The sequence below is a fragment of the Vipera berus genome, assembly GCF_964194415.1.
Source record: "Vipera berus genome assembly, chromosome: 11".
Classification (NCBI taxonomy): Eukaryota; Metazoa; Chordata; class Lepidosauria; order Squamata; family Viperidae; genus Vipera; species Vipera berus.
In genome coordinates, this window is record NC_138214.1 from 12,325,031 (window position 1) to 12,343,429 (window position 18,399).

An 18,399-nucleotide genomic window follows, 5' to 3' on the forward strand; every position below is an offset into this window, starting at 1 on the left:
CCCCCCCTTGCTGAGGATTTTAATACGTCACTCCTGTGATGTTTTTACCTTAGTTCCAGGATGCTAACAGAGTTTCCTGAAGGAAGGAGCCTTCGCACAAAATTGAAATCGCCGATGTATATGCTCCCGTCGGTGCCGGATGCGAGGGCAACAGGCGCAAAGAGTTTACTGCTGTGAGAAGGACCGTTGCAATTGGTGCAGGAAACACTTCTCTGGTGCCCGTTGCCCATGACTGTAGAGATGACGGCTGGCTGTTGTGAGATGAATATGTTCTCTCCGTTGCCTTTATGGACAATCCCTGTGATTTACAAGACAAACAGAATCAGATTATCTGGGACATGACACATCCTCTTCACGACCTGTTTTCCTTGTTCCCTTCTGGGAGGAGGGGGCTTCGTGGTACCCATAGCAGAGCATCCAGATTCAGCCATAGTTTCATTCCATACAGCATTAACCTTGTGAACTGTCAAGCTTCCTTCTTCTGTTATATATTCATGATGGACAGCTTTCAATATTTATTTGTTATGTATATGTAGGGGTTAGGGTCTATACATACAGTATGTTGTATATAGTATGGTTTGGTGTGAGTCATGTATGTGTTTCACTCTGAGAACGCGCAACTAAATTTCATCCTTGAAGTGTGCCGTTGTGCCACAATAAAGACAATAAATCTTATCTTATCTTATCTTATCTTATCTTATCTTATCTTATCTTATCTTATCTTATCTTATCTTATCTTATCTTATCATCTTATCTTATCTTATCTTATCTTATCTTATCTTATCTTATCTTATCTTATCTTATCTTATCTTATCTTATCTTATCTTATCTTATCTTAAACAAAGGTACACACATGGACCCACAGTCACGATAGCCCCACTCTTTCTCCAGTAAATACAGGTGGTCCTCAACTTATAACCACAACTGAGCCCAACATTTATGTTGCTAAGTGAGATAGTTGTTAAAACGACTCTAGTTGTCCCATTTCACAACTTTTCTTGACGGGCTTGTTAAGCGAATCACTGCAGTTGTTAAGTTAGTAACACGGCTGTTAGGTGTAATCCAGCTTCCACGTTGACTTTTCTTGTCAGTGGGTCGCCAGAGGGGAATCATGTGACCCCTGGATGCTGCAACCGTCCTAAATACGAGTCAGTTGCCAAGCCTCTGGATTTTGATCACGTGACCACAGGGAAGATTCAACAGTGCCGTTTAATTTCAAACGGTAATTGAATGAACTGTTTTAAGTCACGGACTATCTATATTAATGTTTTCTTTTTAAAAAGCATAACTAAAGCAAGGGATATGAAAGATGGCCATTTGCATCAGAGCTCAAATTGGGGAGAACTGACAAAAGTCGTTGTTTTTGCCTACATCTTGGGGTGTGACATAGCCTCACACTCTCAAAACTCCACAATCAACAAGAAGAGCTCAGAAAGAGCTTTATGAGCATTCTTTTAAACATGAATAAACCTCATGGTTGTGTATCTGTCTGATCAGCCAGGCTATCAGATGAATTTGTGTTGTCATAAATCAGTTTTCAAGAGGCCACAAAGCTCATTGTGGCTTTATAACACAATTAAATAGTATCATCTTGCTTATTTGCATGCTTATTCGTCAAACTCGAGGCCCCACTTCCATCCTGTGAGTATTGGCAGTTTATAGAAAATAAAAACATCCACGCTATTACAATAAATGTAATTACAACGATAAAACACACGGGTTTGCTTAAGCAATATATAGCTCTTCCTTAACTATTTTTAAAAAGCTTCTGGAAAGTTCAAGGAATTTAGAAGGATGCAGCCATGAAGAAATGAGCAGCAACTGTTTGTAAAACATGAACTTAACCTGGAAAAACAGGAAAGCAGGAGAAATAAACTTCAGGTTGCCCTATCTTGACTGGCAGAAGAGAAACGTTATCAGGCTTTCAGGATGGTGTTATTACAGCTAATATCAAAAGAATAGAGTTCTAGTGTCTCATTTGGTGGAGCAGTGGGCTAATGCCTCCTTAAGTAACACCAGCTGCCTGCAATTAGTGCAGGTTCGAGTCCCACCAGGCTCAAGGTTGACTCAGCCTTCCATCCTTCTGAGGTAGGTAAAATGAGGACCCAGATTGTTGGGAGCAATAAGCTGACTTTGTAATAATGCCACTTGTGGGGGGGGGGGGGCGAAAGCCCTAATAAGCAGGCATATACATAGAATGAAGGCTATTGCTAAGCACACTTCTTAGATTGTAAGCCGCCCTGAGTCTTCGGAGAAGGGCGGGATATAAATGGGATTAAAATAAATAAAATAAAATTTGGTGTCTATTACAAGCAGACCTAGTGGTGAAGATGGCTCGCCTATAAAATATAGTATTTCTGCAATTCCTGTGTTTTCTCTCTCTCTTGATCTGACCTGTCTATCTCAAAGGAACCCAGAGACTTGTCCCCCTACAGTGACATTTGAAGAGGAGAGGGGGGCTGTCACCCTTCCCCATGGACTGATTCCATGAAGGTAATGTCTGCACAGGGTAAATTTCCAAATCTATCGGATTATGCCCATCTCAGACTAGTAAGAAAAATCACCGGTTACCTTTTCTTCTTATACTTTTTAAATATCTCTTAGCAAATAATCCCGAAAGTTGATATTTTTTTCTTTTCCCTATATGTAAAGAACACCTATCTGGACTCTTACCTGTGCAGTTAATGCAGTGGGGATATTGTGTGAAAAGAGAACTTGGGGCACCTGAAAGACTAATCAATCTTAAAAGAAAGGTGAGAACACATCGCTGTTCATAACAGAGGTAAATAGAGAGGTTTTCTGATTTTGTTTTTATTTATTTTTTTCTTCCAGAAAAGAACCGTAAGCTGCAGTAGAAATTCAATATTCAGCCTGGAATGAAAGCTGACAGATGCAAATGAAAACCCCAACACCTCCAATAGTGTATTTCTCTGTTGGGTGAACAATTCTCTGATAAGATTGTGCTCCCTTTTCACCAGTGAATGAGAGAAGTGGAAAACATTCTTTTTTTCTTTTTGAACATACTGGATTTCTTGTTTTTATTGTTCAAAGACTTTATCTTCTAAGGTTGGAGTTCAGGATGGGAAGAATATTCTGGAAAATCCATTTTCTCACCATTAAAAATCTTCAGTATGACTAACTTTTCCAAGAGACAACATATTCTTATTTGTCATTGGTACTAGTACTGGGCGGAAGAGGAGGAGGAGGAGGAGGAGGAGGAGGAGGAGGAGGAGGAGGAGGAGGAGGAGGATTAGGATTGAAATGATTGCATATTATGATTGCATATTATGATTGCATATAATGCTAGGCTGCATTAACAGAGGGATAGAATCAAGATCACGTGAAGTACTAATACCACTTTACAATGCCTTGGTAAGGCCACACCTGGAATACTGCATCCAGTTTTGGTCACCACAATGTAAAAAAAAGATGTCAAGACTCTAGAAAGAGTACAGAGAAGAGCAACAAAGATGATTGGGGGACTGGAGGCTAAAACATATAGGGAACGGTTGCTGGAATTGGGTATGTGTAGTTTAACAAAGAGAAGGGTGAGGGGTGACATGATAGCAGTGTTCCAATATCTCAGGGGCTGCCCCAAAGAAGAGGGAGTCAAGCTATTCTCCAAAGCACCTGAAAGCAGGACAAGAAGCAACGGATGGAAACTAGTCAAGGAGAGAAGCAACCTAGAACTAAGGAGAAACTTCCTGACAGTTAGAACAACTAACCAGTGGAACCACCTGCCTTCAGAAGTGGTGAATGCTCCAACACTGGAAGTTTTTAAGAAGAGACTGGCCAGCCATTTGTCTGAAATGGTATAGGGTTTCCTGCCTGAGCAGGGGGTTGGACTAGATGACCTCCAAGGTCCCTTCCAACTTCTTCTTCTTCTTCTTCTTCTTCTTCTTCTTCTTCTTCTTCTTCTTCTTCTTCTTCTTCTTCTTCTTCTTCTTATTCTTCTTCTTATTCTTATTCTTATTCTTCTTATTCTTATTCTTATTCTTATTCTTATTATTATTATTATTATTATTATTATTATTATTATTATTATTATTATTATTAGGATTGGGAGGAAGTTGAAATGGTCAGAATAGCTGCTAGCCAATTGAAGATTTGTAGGAGATGCTGGCTGGTAACCCTGGTTATGTTCCAGATGGAAAACAATTGCTTGACCTCATGGAGGTGAATGACATTCCAGTGCTCGTGACTTGTGACAGAAGAATTAATATGCAACAGATTTTTCTTCTTCTTTTTATCAGTGTGCTTGCTTTTGACTCTACTTTTTCTGTTGGGTTTCAAGGAGTTTCCCTTTTATTTCTTTAATCGCTTTTTTTCCTGCTAGTTCTTGTGGGCTATTAGTTTTGCAATGGTGGAAGGAGAAACCCTTTGATCCATTTTTTCTTTCTTACCCGCCACAGTTTGGGGGCTTAAATAATTGAATTCGTTCTCCTTTCCTAGCCTCACTGATCTAATCTACTCCTAACCAAAGAAAAAGCACGTGTAACATCGATCAGAAAGTCCTGCATCTTACTGTCTCAAACATTGCCTTCGTTTCAGAAATTATCGCCACCATAACGCTAATGACAATTATGAAAAGCTTCTCAAGAACCATGGCAGCTGCTGATTTGAAAAAAACACAGGCTCAAAATCTCTGTGAGAAGAGGTCCTGCGTTTGCTTGTAAGCTTGTTAGAAGATGTAGCTCTTCATGAGTGAAATAAAAAGTGAAGTTTCCCATTGCATGGCCCGTATTAAAAAGCTGCTCCATCGAATAATGCCTGTAATCACAGGTAAGTATGACTGTGCTATCTATGGATAACACTTTCTCCCACTTTTCATCATTTCCCCCTTCTCTAATCCTATGCTCCCTGCAAATCTCACGAGGCCTGTATGACACTAAACTGCTTAGTCTTTAAAAGAGCTCAAAAATTCTTACCAAGAACAGTATCTAAGAAAAATCTTGACTTATATTGTTAGGATGTAGCTGTTGTGACTCAGGGCCAGCCTGTGGGTCCGACAGCCGGGTCCGATGTATCGGAGGACTCAGATGTGGGGGAGGAGGGAAACGAACCGGCTGATGATGATTTGGAGGCTTTGCAGAGTCCTCAGCCGGGGACCTCTTCTCAGCTGTGTGAGCCCGAGAGTGCGGAGGATGATGACCCACAGCTGGCCCTGTTCAAGGACGCCCGACGCAGGAGGCAGACGAGCAGGGACAAACAAAGAAAGACTATGGGACTCCTCGGGAGGAGGCACAGGGAGACCACGCCCTGAGCTCTCTATAAAAGAAGTGTTTGGGGAGGGGCTGGTTGCTGAAAGCAACTTTTCCGCTTGAGAAGACAAGCTCTTGTGTTTTTGTTAACTGCGTAATTAAATCTTGGCAGAAGCCTTTTAGCCTTGGACGCTTTCCAGACTCTTCTTTTAATTAGGGGTTGCGAGAAGAGGGCTGGTTCAGAACAGTAGCGTTGCCTTCAGCTATCAGTCCATCCTTGCCCTTAAGAAGGATGGATGAACCACGCTTATTAGCTTTAGAGTTGTAAAGTGCCCTATTATTTCACCAGCAAGGTGCTTTATTTATTTATCCGAGCCGTGCCCGGCTATTCTTTTCAACTACTGGTAACAAGGTGTGGCTTCAACTGCAAAGCATGAAACCCCAAGGGGTCTCCACAGTAATACACCCATGGGCTTTGCAGGCTATAGACAAGTGATGCATTCTATGTTCTACAGGCTTATCACAATCATAGCTTTGCACTAAGACAGTCACCCCAGGCGGTTCTTTGTAAAAGAAGCCACCGTAGGAACGCTGACGAATTAGGATTATGAATGTTTCATGGGCACCTCCGAAAGTCTTGAAAAGCGACCTAGAAGTTCTGAAAACAGGGTTACTTTCAAACCCCCCAAGTTCTTCCTTAAGCGCGTCAAGAGTTTTACTGCAGGAAACTTCAAATTTATTTTTATTTATTTATTTTAATCCCATTTATATCCCGCCCTTCTCCGAAGACTCAGGGCGGCTTACAATCTAAGAAGCACAAATCAATGTGCCTAGCAATAGCCTTCATTCTATGTATATGCCTGCTTATTAGGGCTTTCGGGCCCCCAGCGGCATTTTTACAAAGTCAGCTTATTGCCCCCAACAATCTGGGTCCTCATTTTACCTACCTCGGAAGGATGGAAGGCTGAGTCAACCTTGAGCCTGGTGGGACTCGAACCTGCACTAATTGCAGGCAGCTGGTGTTACTTAAGGAGGCATTAGCCCCCTGCTCCACCAAGGCTCTTGCCAGCCACTGCTTTGTAGCCTATCAATACATCGTCTTCACTGTCTTCATCGTATCCGAAAGTTACACACTGGTTGGCACTTAATGTCAGACGTAAAGAACTAAATGCGGAAATCAAGTTTTCAACTTATGGATGAGTAACCAGGGAGAAGAAGGTGTACACCTCTTGAAGTTTCTTCTAAATATATAAGAGGCTAGGTGCTTGGGTTATAGACAGAGATTTCTTCCCTGACACTAAAAAAATCCACAGAAATGACTGGAACAGTTGGCTGTCCTCTATGGCAACATGAATACAGACATCTGCATCTTTGTCTCAGCTGGAGCAGCATATAATTAGGAGTCCCAAGAGCTGGCTTGGCTTGAAATATGTACTTAGGGGACAAAAATTTTGCTGACAAATGCCAATAAAATGGGGAAACTGGCATTTGATCCCAAAGAGAAATGAAATAAACATTTTGCTTGAAAAATGCAAAAGCACTTTGCAGTATTTGTGAGACAGTTGGTTTCGACCTTCCCAAGTTGACATTTTTTCAGGCGAGTTGTGTTAGACCCTTTATCATCTGCTTGTGAGTTGAGACTTATAAGAACAGTTATCTATCATAGCTAGAGGTAGTCAGAGGGGGCTAGGATAAATTCCTCTCTCTTTTCACCGAACAGCTTTGATGCTGAAGCCAGATTTCACTGTATCTCTTATTTAATGAAAGAAAGATTTATATACATCAGCAAGTATTGCGGGCCCAATTGGCAAAAGAAAGCTGACATTGGTTGGAAACATGCAGAAGTGGCCTTCATCCTGCAGTGGATAGAAAATGGCTAAAATGATGATGATGAAGTTTCTTTAAGATTCAAAGCCTAACCTAGTGCAAGGCTTTGAGTCCTCCAGTTATTTTGGACAGATATTCTAATAAACTCTGCTTGATGGGGTGCAAACTAAGGGGACTCTGCAGAGAATACAACAAACATTGGTTTATTTATGGTAACGGGGTTAGTTATATCATTTAATTCCTCTTACTCATCTTGTCCTAAACTTAAACTTATGTCTAGATTAATGAAGAGAAGGACGTGGGGTGACATGACAGCAGTCTTCCAATATCTCAGGGGCTGCCACAAAGAAGAGTGAGTCAAGCTCTTCTCCAAAGCACCTGAAGGGAGGACAAGAAGCAACGGATGGAAACTGATCAAGGAGAGAAGCAACCTGGAATTAAGGAGAAATTTCCTGACAATTAGAACAATTAACCAGAGGAACAACCTGCCTCTAGAAGTGGTAAATGCTCCAACACTGGAAGTTTTTAAGAAGAGACTGGACAGCCATTTGTCTGAAATAGTATAGGGCTTTCTGTCTGAGCAGGGGGTTGGACTAGATGATCACCAAGGTCCCTTCCAACTTCATTATTATTATTAGTTGTTGTTGTTTTGTTATTGTTATTATTATTGTTGTTTTGTTGTTGTTGTTTTGTTGTTGTTGTTGTTGTTTTGTTGTTGTTGTTGTTGTTATTATTATTATTATTATTATTATTATTATTATTATTATTATTATTATTATTATTATTATTATTATTATTATTATTATTATTATTAATCCTATGCTTAAGATCTTCTTTACTACCAGAAAGGGACAACTTGAATTGCACTCCTAACTGCAGATGGAATAGCCAGGATGTAGTTAAAGGCTTTCTAAACTATACAGGTTTGTTCACTTTTACTCTTTGCGGTAGTTTGCAAACAAAGATGGCATTCTCTGCTTCTTTTCCTAGCAATTACAGGTGGTCCTTGACTTGCAACCACAACTGAGCCCAAAATTTCAGTTGCTAAGTGAAACAGTAGTTAAATGAATGCCTCCAGGATCCTGCAACCGTCATAAATATGAAGCAGTGGCCAAGCATCTGAATTTTGATCACATGACCAGGGGAATGCTGCAACGGTTGTAAGCTTTGAAAAACGGTCATAAGTCACTTTTTTTCAGTGTCATTGTAACTTTGAATGGTCACTGTTGTAAGTTGAGGACTACCTGTTTATTCTGTAAGTGCTCACAGCAATATTTCAATCTTGCTCAGCAAATATTTAATTCCTTCCAGAAGTGAGACATTCCTGTTACAAAAGGTAAGAAAAAACAGAGAGAGAGAGAGAGAGATTTTTTTTTGCAAGAGTTACCTAACTAAAACACACTTTCAGGATATTGATAGCTATGTCCAAGGCAAGGTGAGATGTCAAAAAAGGTGAAATATCTAGAAGGAAACAGGATCTGTGAGGAACGACTAGAAGAGTCAGGTATGTTTACCTGAAGACCAAATGGTCAAAATTTGGGGCTGACCCAAAGAAGAGGGAGTCAAGCTATTCTCCAAAGCCCCTGAAGGCAGGACAAGAAGCAACGGATGGAAACTAATTAAGGAGAGAAGCAACCTAGAACTAAGGAGAAATTTCCTGCCAGTGAGAACAAATAATCAGTGGAACGGTTTTGCCTCCAGAAGTTGCCGGTGCTCCACAATTTTTAAGAAGAGATTGGACAACCATTTGTCTGAAATGGCACTGGGTGTTCTGCTTGAGCAGGGGGTTGGACTACATGACCTCCAAGGTCCCTTCCAACTCTCTGTTATTCTGACAAAATGAAAGCAGTGTTTTCACATATCATAATTCCAATTTCACTTGTTGTTTCATGGAACCCAGAGATAGAAATTATAAGAAACCTGTTTCAACTAATTTTTGAAAGAATTTTTTTTTCATCGATAAGGTTTGTTTCCTACTGCAGCAAATTCCTTGGGGACGTCCTACGTGCTCCTTCCTGAAAATGCTGAAGCAAAAACTATACAGACATTCATCAAGGGGCAGATTCTGTATATGGAGACGTTGGCTGGAGTAAAAGGCTTTCCCCAACACTATAATGCTAGGGCTCTCAAGATGAGATTAAATATCAAGATTTCAAAATATGCAGATGTACCTGTTTTCTATGGATTTTCACAGCTCATTGAAACAAGAGGGTAACTTCAATCATAATTTAGCACAATCTATTTATAAACGTTCTTAATTTCTGTCTGGAGGGGGAATCCACTTCCCACGTGTGGCGTAGATGTTAAAGCTTTATAGGACGACCAGAGAGAACCAGTTTCAAATCCAACCTCAGCCATGGGTGACTTAAGTTTGGGTAGTCAGTTTCTGTCAGCCCAACTTACCTCACAGTCTTGTGGGAAAATCCTCCTATAAGCTGCCCTGAGCTTCATAAAAGCTAACAAAACAATTTTAAAAAGCGTATTATACTCACCACTCTGTGTATTCAAAATATGGTGCTTGTCTAAGGACCAGCCTCCTAGATTTGAAGCATCCAACTCAAATCCTTGCAATATTACAGTCCTTTTCTCCCATAGAATCAGATCAGCACAGCTCTCATATTCGTAACCTACTGAGACTATGAAGACATAAAATAAAAACAGATCATAGCTAGTAGTTCATCAATTGCCTTGGGTAGGCCTAAGAGCAGTCAACTGGTAGTAAAGTTGTACTCCAGAAGAAAACCACCTTACAACATTAGTGTCTTTGTACATTTGATTTTGAATAGGGTAAAAAGATTCACCTTTCATCCATTCTTCTTGAGAAGGACTTGGTCTAGTAGCAATGGTGTCAGTGGTGGGATTCAGCCGGTTCGCACCACTTCAGCGGAACTGGTAGCTAATTTTTTTGTTGCCCAGGCCCAGAACAGACTTCCGGAAGAAGCATCCACACAGAGAACCGGTTGTTCACATATTTGAATCCCACCACTGAATGGAGTAGAAGCCATCTTAGAAGGACTAGAAAGAGATCACATTTCACTAGTGTTGGCACTTCTAGTTTGAAAGGATTAACCGGTGACATCACTGTTGGGTGGGGGATGCCCAGGTGGGGGCTGATCAACAATAAATATGATGAACGGTTGTAAGTCACATTTTAATGCTGTTGTAACTCCGAACCATTGCTAAACAAATGATTGTAAGTTGGAGATTATCTGTATTTTTGTTTTTAAACTTACCAGACCTGGATCAGCGAGTATGTTCTAATTACACACACACACACACACACACACACAAAAGGAAAACTATAATGTATAAACCTAAATAAGGAATTTGCATTGCTGCTTAGTCTGAGTATTTGGTTGGTGATTACTTTCTTTTTAAAGAAATGAAAAAAAACAACAACAGCACACAAGCCAGGTAATCAGGTATTCAATCTTTGACATTCTTATTAAGGGGGCTGAGATTAAGCCTTGCAATTTACAGATAACTCAGAGTAACTCTTTCAAACCTTAAAAGTCAACAGGGACAAGAGAAGCTATAAAACATGTCATAGTAACAACAGCAACAAGGAGAAAATAGCTTTTGCAGCACCATTTTTTCCTCTATTTCATTATCATGACAAATACAGCCAATTCTTTGCCACTGGAGCTGATTCCCTGATTCTCTGGGACGACCAGCGACTGACTATCCGCTGAAAGTGCAGAGGCTCAAGAGTATACGGGAAGGGGAAAAAAAAAATCCCCCAACTAAAAGATATAATTGCTCTCTGCTGCTGGAGGGAAAAGCTCCGGTTATAAATAAATAAAAAAATGTTTCTTTGGGAGGCAGAGGTAGCAAATTTAACAGGAAGAACTGTGCCGAACAGCAAAGCGTTACAATAATGGAACAACCTTGGGCTTATGAAGAGAAATGAATACTTTCTGACTTGCAGTGGCTCTCGGTGGGGACTTAATCCAGAAGTCATTCTTCCTGATCATCTGGAAATCCTAAAGGTTGAACCTTGGACATTTTATACTCAAACAGATGGCCTACGATGGGATTCCACGCCCACCTTCTGCAGAACAGAGAGGTTGCTTCAGTGACATCTAGCAATCATCTTGAGAGGGTAAATGATGCTTTTGAGGTTTCTTCCCTTGTTTTACCCAGCAATTTGTGTCAGCTCTGAATTTGTCACAGTGGTGCCGTCTTCCTGAGGGCAAGGACTTTCACAGCATTGCTCTGGGCAAAAGGCAGAAAAGGATGCACGGATGAAAACCTCACTGCTCATCCAGAGGTTTCAGGATGCTGCCCAACTGTGACTTCTGGGTTACAGGTGGTTACAATGGCAGGCTAAAAGAACAAATGACCAGGTCATTCCCCAAGTCCATCATATTTGGGGAAGGAGAGTTTCGTGGTCAACCAAAACTGCATCCAGTTGAGATTTTAGAAAAAGTGCAGAGAAGAATAACAAAGGTGATTAGGGGACTGGAGGCTAAAACATATGATGGAAGGTTGCAGGAACTGGGTGACTGGGGTGACATCACAGTAGTGTTCTGATATTTGAGAGACTGTCACAAAGAAGGAGGGAGTCAACCTATTTTCCAAAGCAACGGAAGGCAGAACAAGAAACAATGGATGGAAACTAATCAAGGAGAGAACCAACTCAGGACAAAGGAGAAATTTCCTTATGGTGAGAACGATTAATCAACGGAAGGGCTTGTCTTGAGACGTTGTGGGTGCTTCACTGCTGGAGGTTTTTAAGAAGAGACTGGACAGTCATTTGTTTGAAATGGAATAGGGCCTCCTGCTTGTGCAGGGGGGGTGGACTAGAAGACCTCCAAGATCCCTTCCAATTCTGTCATTCTATAATTCCCATTTCATTTACGTCACAGAACTAGTTCCTCTGTGACCTTCCTCACTCTAATCTAACACTTTGAAGTCAATGGCTCTTGCTAGAAGTAAATAGAGGGAAGTGGCAGAATTCTCCATCTTTTAAAAAATCTCCCCTCTCCTTGAAGAAGAAGAACAACAATAAAAACCTAGGCAGGAAATGAAGTCCATGATGGTAATAAAATTACACGATTGTCCATGGGGGAATCATGAAGAATTTTCTTTGAAAATGTTGATTCTCTTTTTTGGGGAGGGCTGCAAAAGCTGAAAATATCTTCAGGAGACCAATATGAATTGCTGCATATTTAACAGGAGCCTAAGCCAAAGCATTTAAAAAAGAATCAGCCTGAACATAAACTACACTGGATGACATGAAAAGTGTTTAGATAAATAGAATTCTGCAGTTTTCAAAAAAAAATCTTGTTAACCCAGTATTGAGAACTTGAGAACATTGGCTTCTGAGTTGCACAAAAAATGTTTACGTACAACCATGCACACAATTTTCTCAATCTCCTGCCTGAGATGTACATTGAAGTATAGAAATATATAAATGGAAGATTCCCCCTCCCCGTCTTCTTTTTTGAATAATAATAATACAAGCTGGACAAAGTAAAAGCAAATGAAAAAGCTAAGGCAGCTTGGGACTTTGGAATCTGAACAAATAAGCACCTGCCACATAAAAACCAGACTTTAACAATTGTTGATAGGAAAGACAAAAAGTCCGCACAGTGGATGTTGCAGGCTTGGAAGAAGCATGATAGAAGAGAAAGAACTGGAGAACAATCACAAAATACAAATACCTGCAATTAGAAGTAGAACATTATGTGGCAACCTAGGCCAACAGCAATAGGTGCCTTGGGTGAAATCCCAAAACATCTGGAGCCCCACTTGAACACCAACATCACTGACAAAATCCCCATCAATCAACTGCAAAAGGCAGCTTTATCGGGAACAGGCTACAACCTGCTACGATACCTTTAATACCGTCAAACAACACCTGCCTATCCCAAGTCCTTGGGAAGGACTTGATGGGTGGACCAAAATGCTAAAATCCAGTCTAAACATCTGGCCCACATTATGATCATAATGATTACATTTAACATGCATGTAAATTAAACTTAAATTAAACCGGTATGCTACCTGGTTTCCAAGGAATTGGAGGGATCACAACAATCAAACACAACCATTATTTATTTCATTTCTACAGCTGCCCACCTCAACCCAGTGACAGTTTAAACAACTGAAAGCAGTAGAGAAATAAATATATACAGCACCTGAAAACTTATCATAATAATTGTATAGCAAAGAAATGCTATACACATTCAGGGCACTGGGTCTAGGCCCATAATCAGGTGTTTAAAACCTTATGCAAGGCCATCAGGATTGGGACCACTCTAATCAAGGAAGGAAGGAAGGAAGGAAGGAAGGAAGGAAGGAAGGAAGGAAGGAAGGAAGGAAGGAAGGAAGGAAGGAAGGAAGGATATTCCAAAGGGCAGGGTCTACAGAAGAGAAGTCATGCCAACAACAGATTGTTTAAATGAAGGAACTCAAAGCACATCAAGCCTTCAAGATCAAATTGATTGTGTAGCAGTCCCTCAAGTACCAGGCTGTATGTCATGTTAAGACCATTGGTTCACAAAAGAAGCCATCTAAATGACCTTAGGTAGGGAAATGAGAGCTACTGTAATAAGCAAATTTCCAAGATTTTAATGGAGCCGATTTTGAGCACCTTTCTATTCCTCCCCGTTCCTCTGGCCACAAAAACCTTCTCATCACTAACCTAATTTTTGCCCTACTCAATACTTGCCGTGAAACATTTAAACGCAAACTCAAAAACAAGCCTAGTTCATTGATCACACTGCAGAATGAAAGGCTGTTTGTTGAGGAGCGGGGCTTTCGATCACCATGCACAAGACCTTAAACGTGGCAAGCAAAGCCCCAAGTGGTACACAAATATTTCAGAGTGGTCCAGAATTGGTCTGAAGCTGGTCCTCGCTACTGGTAGTTCTCGTTTTATGACTATAAATGAGCCCAAAATTTCTGTACCTAAGGGAGACTTTTATTAAATGAGTTTTGCCCCGTTTTACGAGCTTTCTTGCCACAGATGTTAAGGGGAATCACTGCAGTTGCTAAGCTAGTAACACACTTGTTAAAGTGAATCAGGCTTCCCCACTGACTTTGCTTGTCAGAAGGTTGCAATAGGTGTAACTTGTAACTTCAAACAGTCACTAAACAAATGGCTGTAAGTCGAGGACTGTATTTACAACATTTTCAGTATTATTGTCTTCAAGAATAGAGGCCTTTTCAGTCTCTTTCTCCCAATTTGGTATAGTTGATAATGGCACAGCAGACATTTCCACAGAGTAGACGCTCAAATTTGTTCAATTTCTATTGTGATGCATGGATGGCTAACCTGAGACTCTGGCTTGAGATGTTAAAAAAACGCAAGTCGGCATCTAAAACAGGAGTCTGTGCTCTCACTCATGTCTCACATCATGTGCAAAATATGTTTGCTTAGTCAATTGCATTTGCACTTTTAAAACTGCCTTCAACTTGAATGTGGGGGTTGTTGCACGCAAAAGAGTCCTTGATCAATCTGAGAGGGCAATTTAAGTAGGCTTTCCATTGGATTGATGAATATTGCAAAGCTGCTGGGAATCCCAGTTTTTTGGTGCAGTTCTTCCATCCTGCAGAGTACCAAGTCAGCCTTAATTTAGTTATTAATTCAATTTATGCTTTTGCCTTTTCAGCCAAGCCTTTCTTCCATCAACTGATAAGTTGCAACAAGTATAAGATTGAGTTTTATTGAAATGAGGAATAACCAGCTGTTGGTCTTTGGTGTGCTTTCCTCCTTTGGTTAATTTACGAAGAGAGGGTTAGACATTTCATTTCTGTTCAGGGTTAACCACCTATCTCTCTTCAACATAAAATGGTAATAGCTCTTAGCTGTGGAATGTTTGGAAATAGACTTACTTCGCTGAATCACAGTAAAGTTTGACATACAGTCTTCTGATATTTTAGGTGAAGACAAGAATGGGAAAGACACACAGCCTGTTTTCAAGCCCTGTGTAGAAGGAAGGAAGAAAGGAAGGAATCTAATGTCTCTTTCTTGTCTGCCTGCCTCTATCTATCTATATATTTTAGGTGAAGACAAGAATGGGAAAGACGCACAGCCTGTTTTCAAGCCCCGTGTAGAAGGAAGGAAGGAAGGAAGGAAGGAAGGAAGGAAGGAAGGAAGGAAGGAAGGAAGGAAGGAAGGAAGGAATCTAATGTCTCTCTCTCTCGTCTGCCTGCATCTATCTATCTATCTGTCTGTCTGTCTGTCTGTCTGTCTGTCTGTCTGTCTCTCTCCCTCTCCCATTTGCACTTATTATACTCTTATGTCTCTCTGTCTACCTATTTATTCCTCCCATCATCCTTCCTTCCTTCCTTCCTTCCTTCCTTCCTTCCTTCCTTCCTTCCTTCCTTCCTTCCATCCATCCATCATCTATCTATCTATCTATCTATCTATCTATCTATCTATCTATCTATCTATCTATCTATCTATCTATCTATCTATCTATCCATCCATCCATCCATCCATCCATCCATCCATCCATCCATCCATCCATCCATCCATCTATCTCTGCTCTGGTGTACATATAAAATCCAGGAAACTGTAATAGGATTTTCTTAAGCCTTTTTTATAATGAGTTAATTAAGGTGGGGCTTCAGTGAACATTTTCTCCCAGATGTCTCTTCCCCTGGACTGAATTGCTGTTTATGAGATAATCTGTCAAGTCATCTGCCTCCAGCTTTCCCGCAATCTCACACATCTGCACTAGAAATCTGACTGTGCTGAGTCAAAACTTTCTTAATTCAATCAGGGCTCTAAATTGCAGCTGGCTAATTATAATTTATTCCCCTGGGATGAGGACACATTGGTGGGAAACTCTGGTTAAATGTCAACTGTGAGAACCAGAAAAAGTCTATAAGGAGGAACTGAAGTCAAAATCTGCTTGATTGAGAAATCTAGGAAGATGCCATGTCAGTGTCTTTCCTGACCTTTTTAGATCTGGAATGTGGAATGTATATTTTGGCTGCTTTTCACCCTGAGCTGTTGTAGAGCAGCCATCTTGATTATACTGGTAGTGCTCAACTTACAACCATTTGTTTAGTGACTGTTCAAAATTACAATGGCACTGAAAACAGTTTTTCACACGACTGTTGTGGCATCTCCATGGCCACGATTAAAATTCGGACATTTGACAACTGTGTCATATTTATGATGGTTGCATAACCTTTTACAACCTTCTGACAAGCAAAGTCAGTGGGGAAGCCAGATTCAATTAACAACCGCTTTGTTAACTTAACAATTGCAGTGATTCCCCTTAATAACTGTGGCAAGAAAGGTCGTAAAATGGGGCAAAAATCACTTAACAATGATTTCACTTAGCAACGTAAGTTTTGGGCTCAATTGTGGTTCAAAGTCAAGAACTACCTGTGGTTCAGCCTACTTTCTGAGCTTTTGTTTTCAACTTTCCCTGAATTTCTGGACTGTTATAGTTTCAGATGCTGGAATGCTTCCTATCTCCTCCTGTGCTAATAGTGTCACTTAATAGCAACAGCACTTAGACTTATATACCGCTTCACAGTGCTTTACAGCCCTCTCTAAGCAGTTTACAGAGTCAGCCTCTTGTCCCCAACAATCTGGGTCCTCATTTCACCAACCTCGGAAGGATGGAAGGCTGAGTCAACATTGAGCCGGTGAGAATCGAACTGCAGGCAGCTGGCAGTCAGCAGAAGTAGCCTGCAGTACCACGTTCTAACCACTGCACCACCACGGCTCATTTAAGATCTACAAGTACTTTGCCCTCATCCAAAAAGTTACGGAAACTCCTGGCTTTATTGCATGAAGGATCTTCAATGGGTGGTTATATAATCTATGCAAGACTTGGGGCTTTTCTTATTGATTATTATAAAACAGTTGACTGTATTGTTTTAATGTTATATACATGATCCAATCAAGTAGGACCACTTAGCCGATTCTGGTTCTCCTAAAAAGCAAAACAGAGATCATGCTGGAAAATTATAACCGTGAAGTGAAATAAATATTCCAAATGTTGACAACCTTCTGCAGATAGGTCAATGAAACCACCAGGACTCGAAATATGCAAAGTGTTTATAGTGGTGGTGTGATTGTTACATAAAACAACAGGATGTAATTACAGATAAAGAAAGGAAAAAAGTGAAAGGGAAAAAAATGCAGTAAAGCAGCGTTTCTCAACTTTGACCACTTCAAGCGTTGTAGACTTTAAGTCCCAGAACTCCAAAGCCAGCACACACACAGCTGGTTGGGGAATTCTGGGAACTGAAGTTGACACGGTTTGATGTGGTCAAGCTTGAGAAACACTGGGGCAAAGGATTCCTGGTTTCGCTTTGCATCTCTTTCCTTCTCCGTTTGCAACAGCTTGGTAGTTGTGTTGGTTGATGCAGCAGAGAAGGGAAAAAAACAACAACAACACCTCTCTCTTTTTTTTTAATACAAAGAGCAAGCAAACACTTCCTCCTCGCGAGAGTACTGTTCCTGCTTTCCAAAATAATCCTGTCAAATTTTCCACGGTTTCCTCCAGGTGGCAGCACATGGCTTGATTCTGATTTTCAAATACCTCTGAGGTATAGGTCAAGAAGTATGTTTCTTCAAAGGAAAGAAACAGGTAAATAAGACTGCAAGGCGCAGCATGGTGAGGGTGTGTGTGTGTGTGTGTGTGTGTGTTCTCCGGACCTCAATAACCTTGACTGCCAGTTAGAAACGTTAATCTAAGGAGCTGACACGTGGGGTTCAGCGGCTGGATACCTATGATCAAATCTGCTCAGCATATGACATGCAGGGAAGTTTGTCAAAAGGGGAAGAGATGGAGAAAAGTATGAACAGCATGGAACTGAGAAATTTCTCTGCAAATCAAAGCAGTCCAACTCGCTTCTAGTTAGACATGGGCCATCAGCTGTAAGAGAATTCTCTCTCTCTCTCTCTCTCTCTCTCTCTCTCTCTCTCTCTCTCTCTCTCTCTCTGTGTGTGTGTGTGTGTACTCATGCATTGGAAGTACAGGTAGTCCTTCACTTACAATCCCAACTGAGCCCAAAATTTCTGTAGCTAAGGGAGACGTTTGTTTAAATGAATTTTGCTCCGTTTTACGAGTTTTCTTGCCACACTTGTTTAAGCGAATCACTGGCCTTGTTAAGTTAGATAACCTTGGTTGTTAAGTGAATCTGGCTTCCCCATTGGCTTTGCTTGGCAGAAGGTCGCAAAAAGGTGAACCAGCGAGGCCGGGACGCTGCAGCCGTCATAAACATGAGTCAGTTGGCAAGAGCCTGAAAGTTTGATCACACGACGTGGTTGTACTTGTGAAAAAAGGTCATACGTCACTTTTTTCTTTGCTGTTGTAACTTGGAATGGTCACTAAATGAACTGCTGTTAAATCGAGGACTACCTGTACATTAAATCTACTGCGTTTGGAACAGCCGG

General features: G+C 40.8%; 1 protein-coding gene across 1 annotated transcript in view; it reads right to left on the bottom strand.

Moving 5' to 3' along the window:
- TENM1 (teneurin transmembrane protein 1) overlaps window positions 1-18,399 on the bottom strand; it is a gene marked incomplete at its 5' end in the record, with an annotated part of 270,481 nt that overhangs the window by 59,010 nt on the left and 193,072 nt on the right. The window contains 2 exons of the mRNA XM_081336372.1: window positions 49-298; window positions 9,521-9,664. Coding sequence (XP_081192498.1) covers window positions 49-298; window positions 9,521-9,664 — 394 coding nt within the window. The remainder of the gene's footprint in view (window positions 1-48; window positions 299-9,520; window positions 9,665-18,399) is intronic.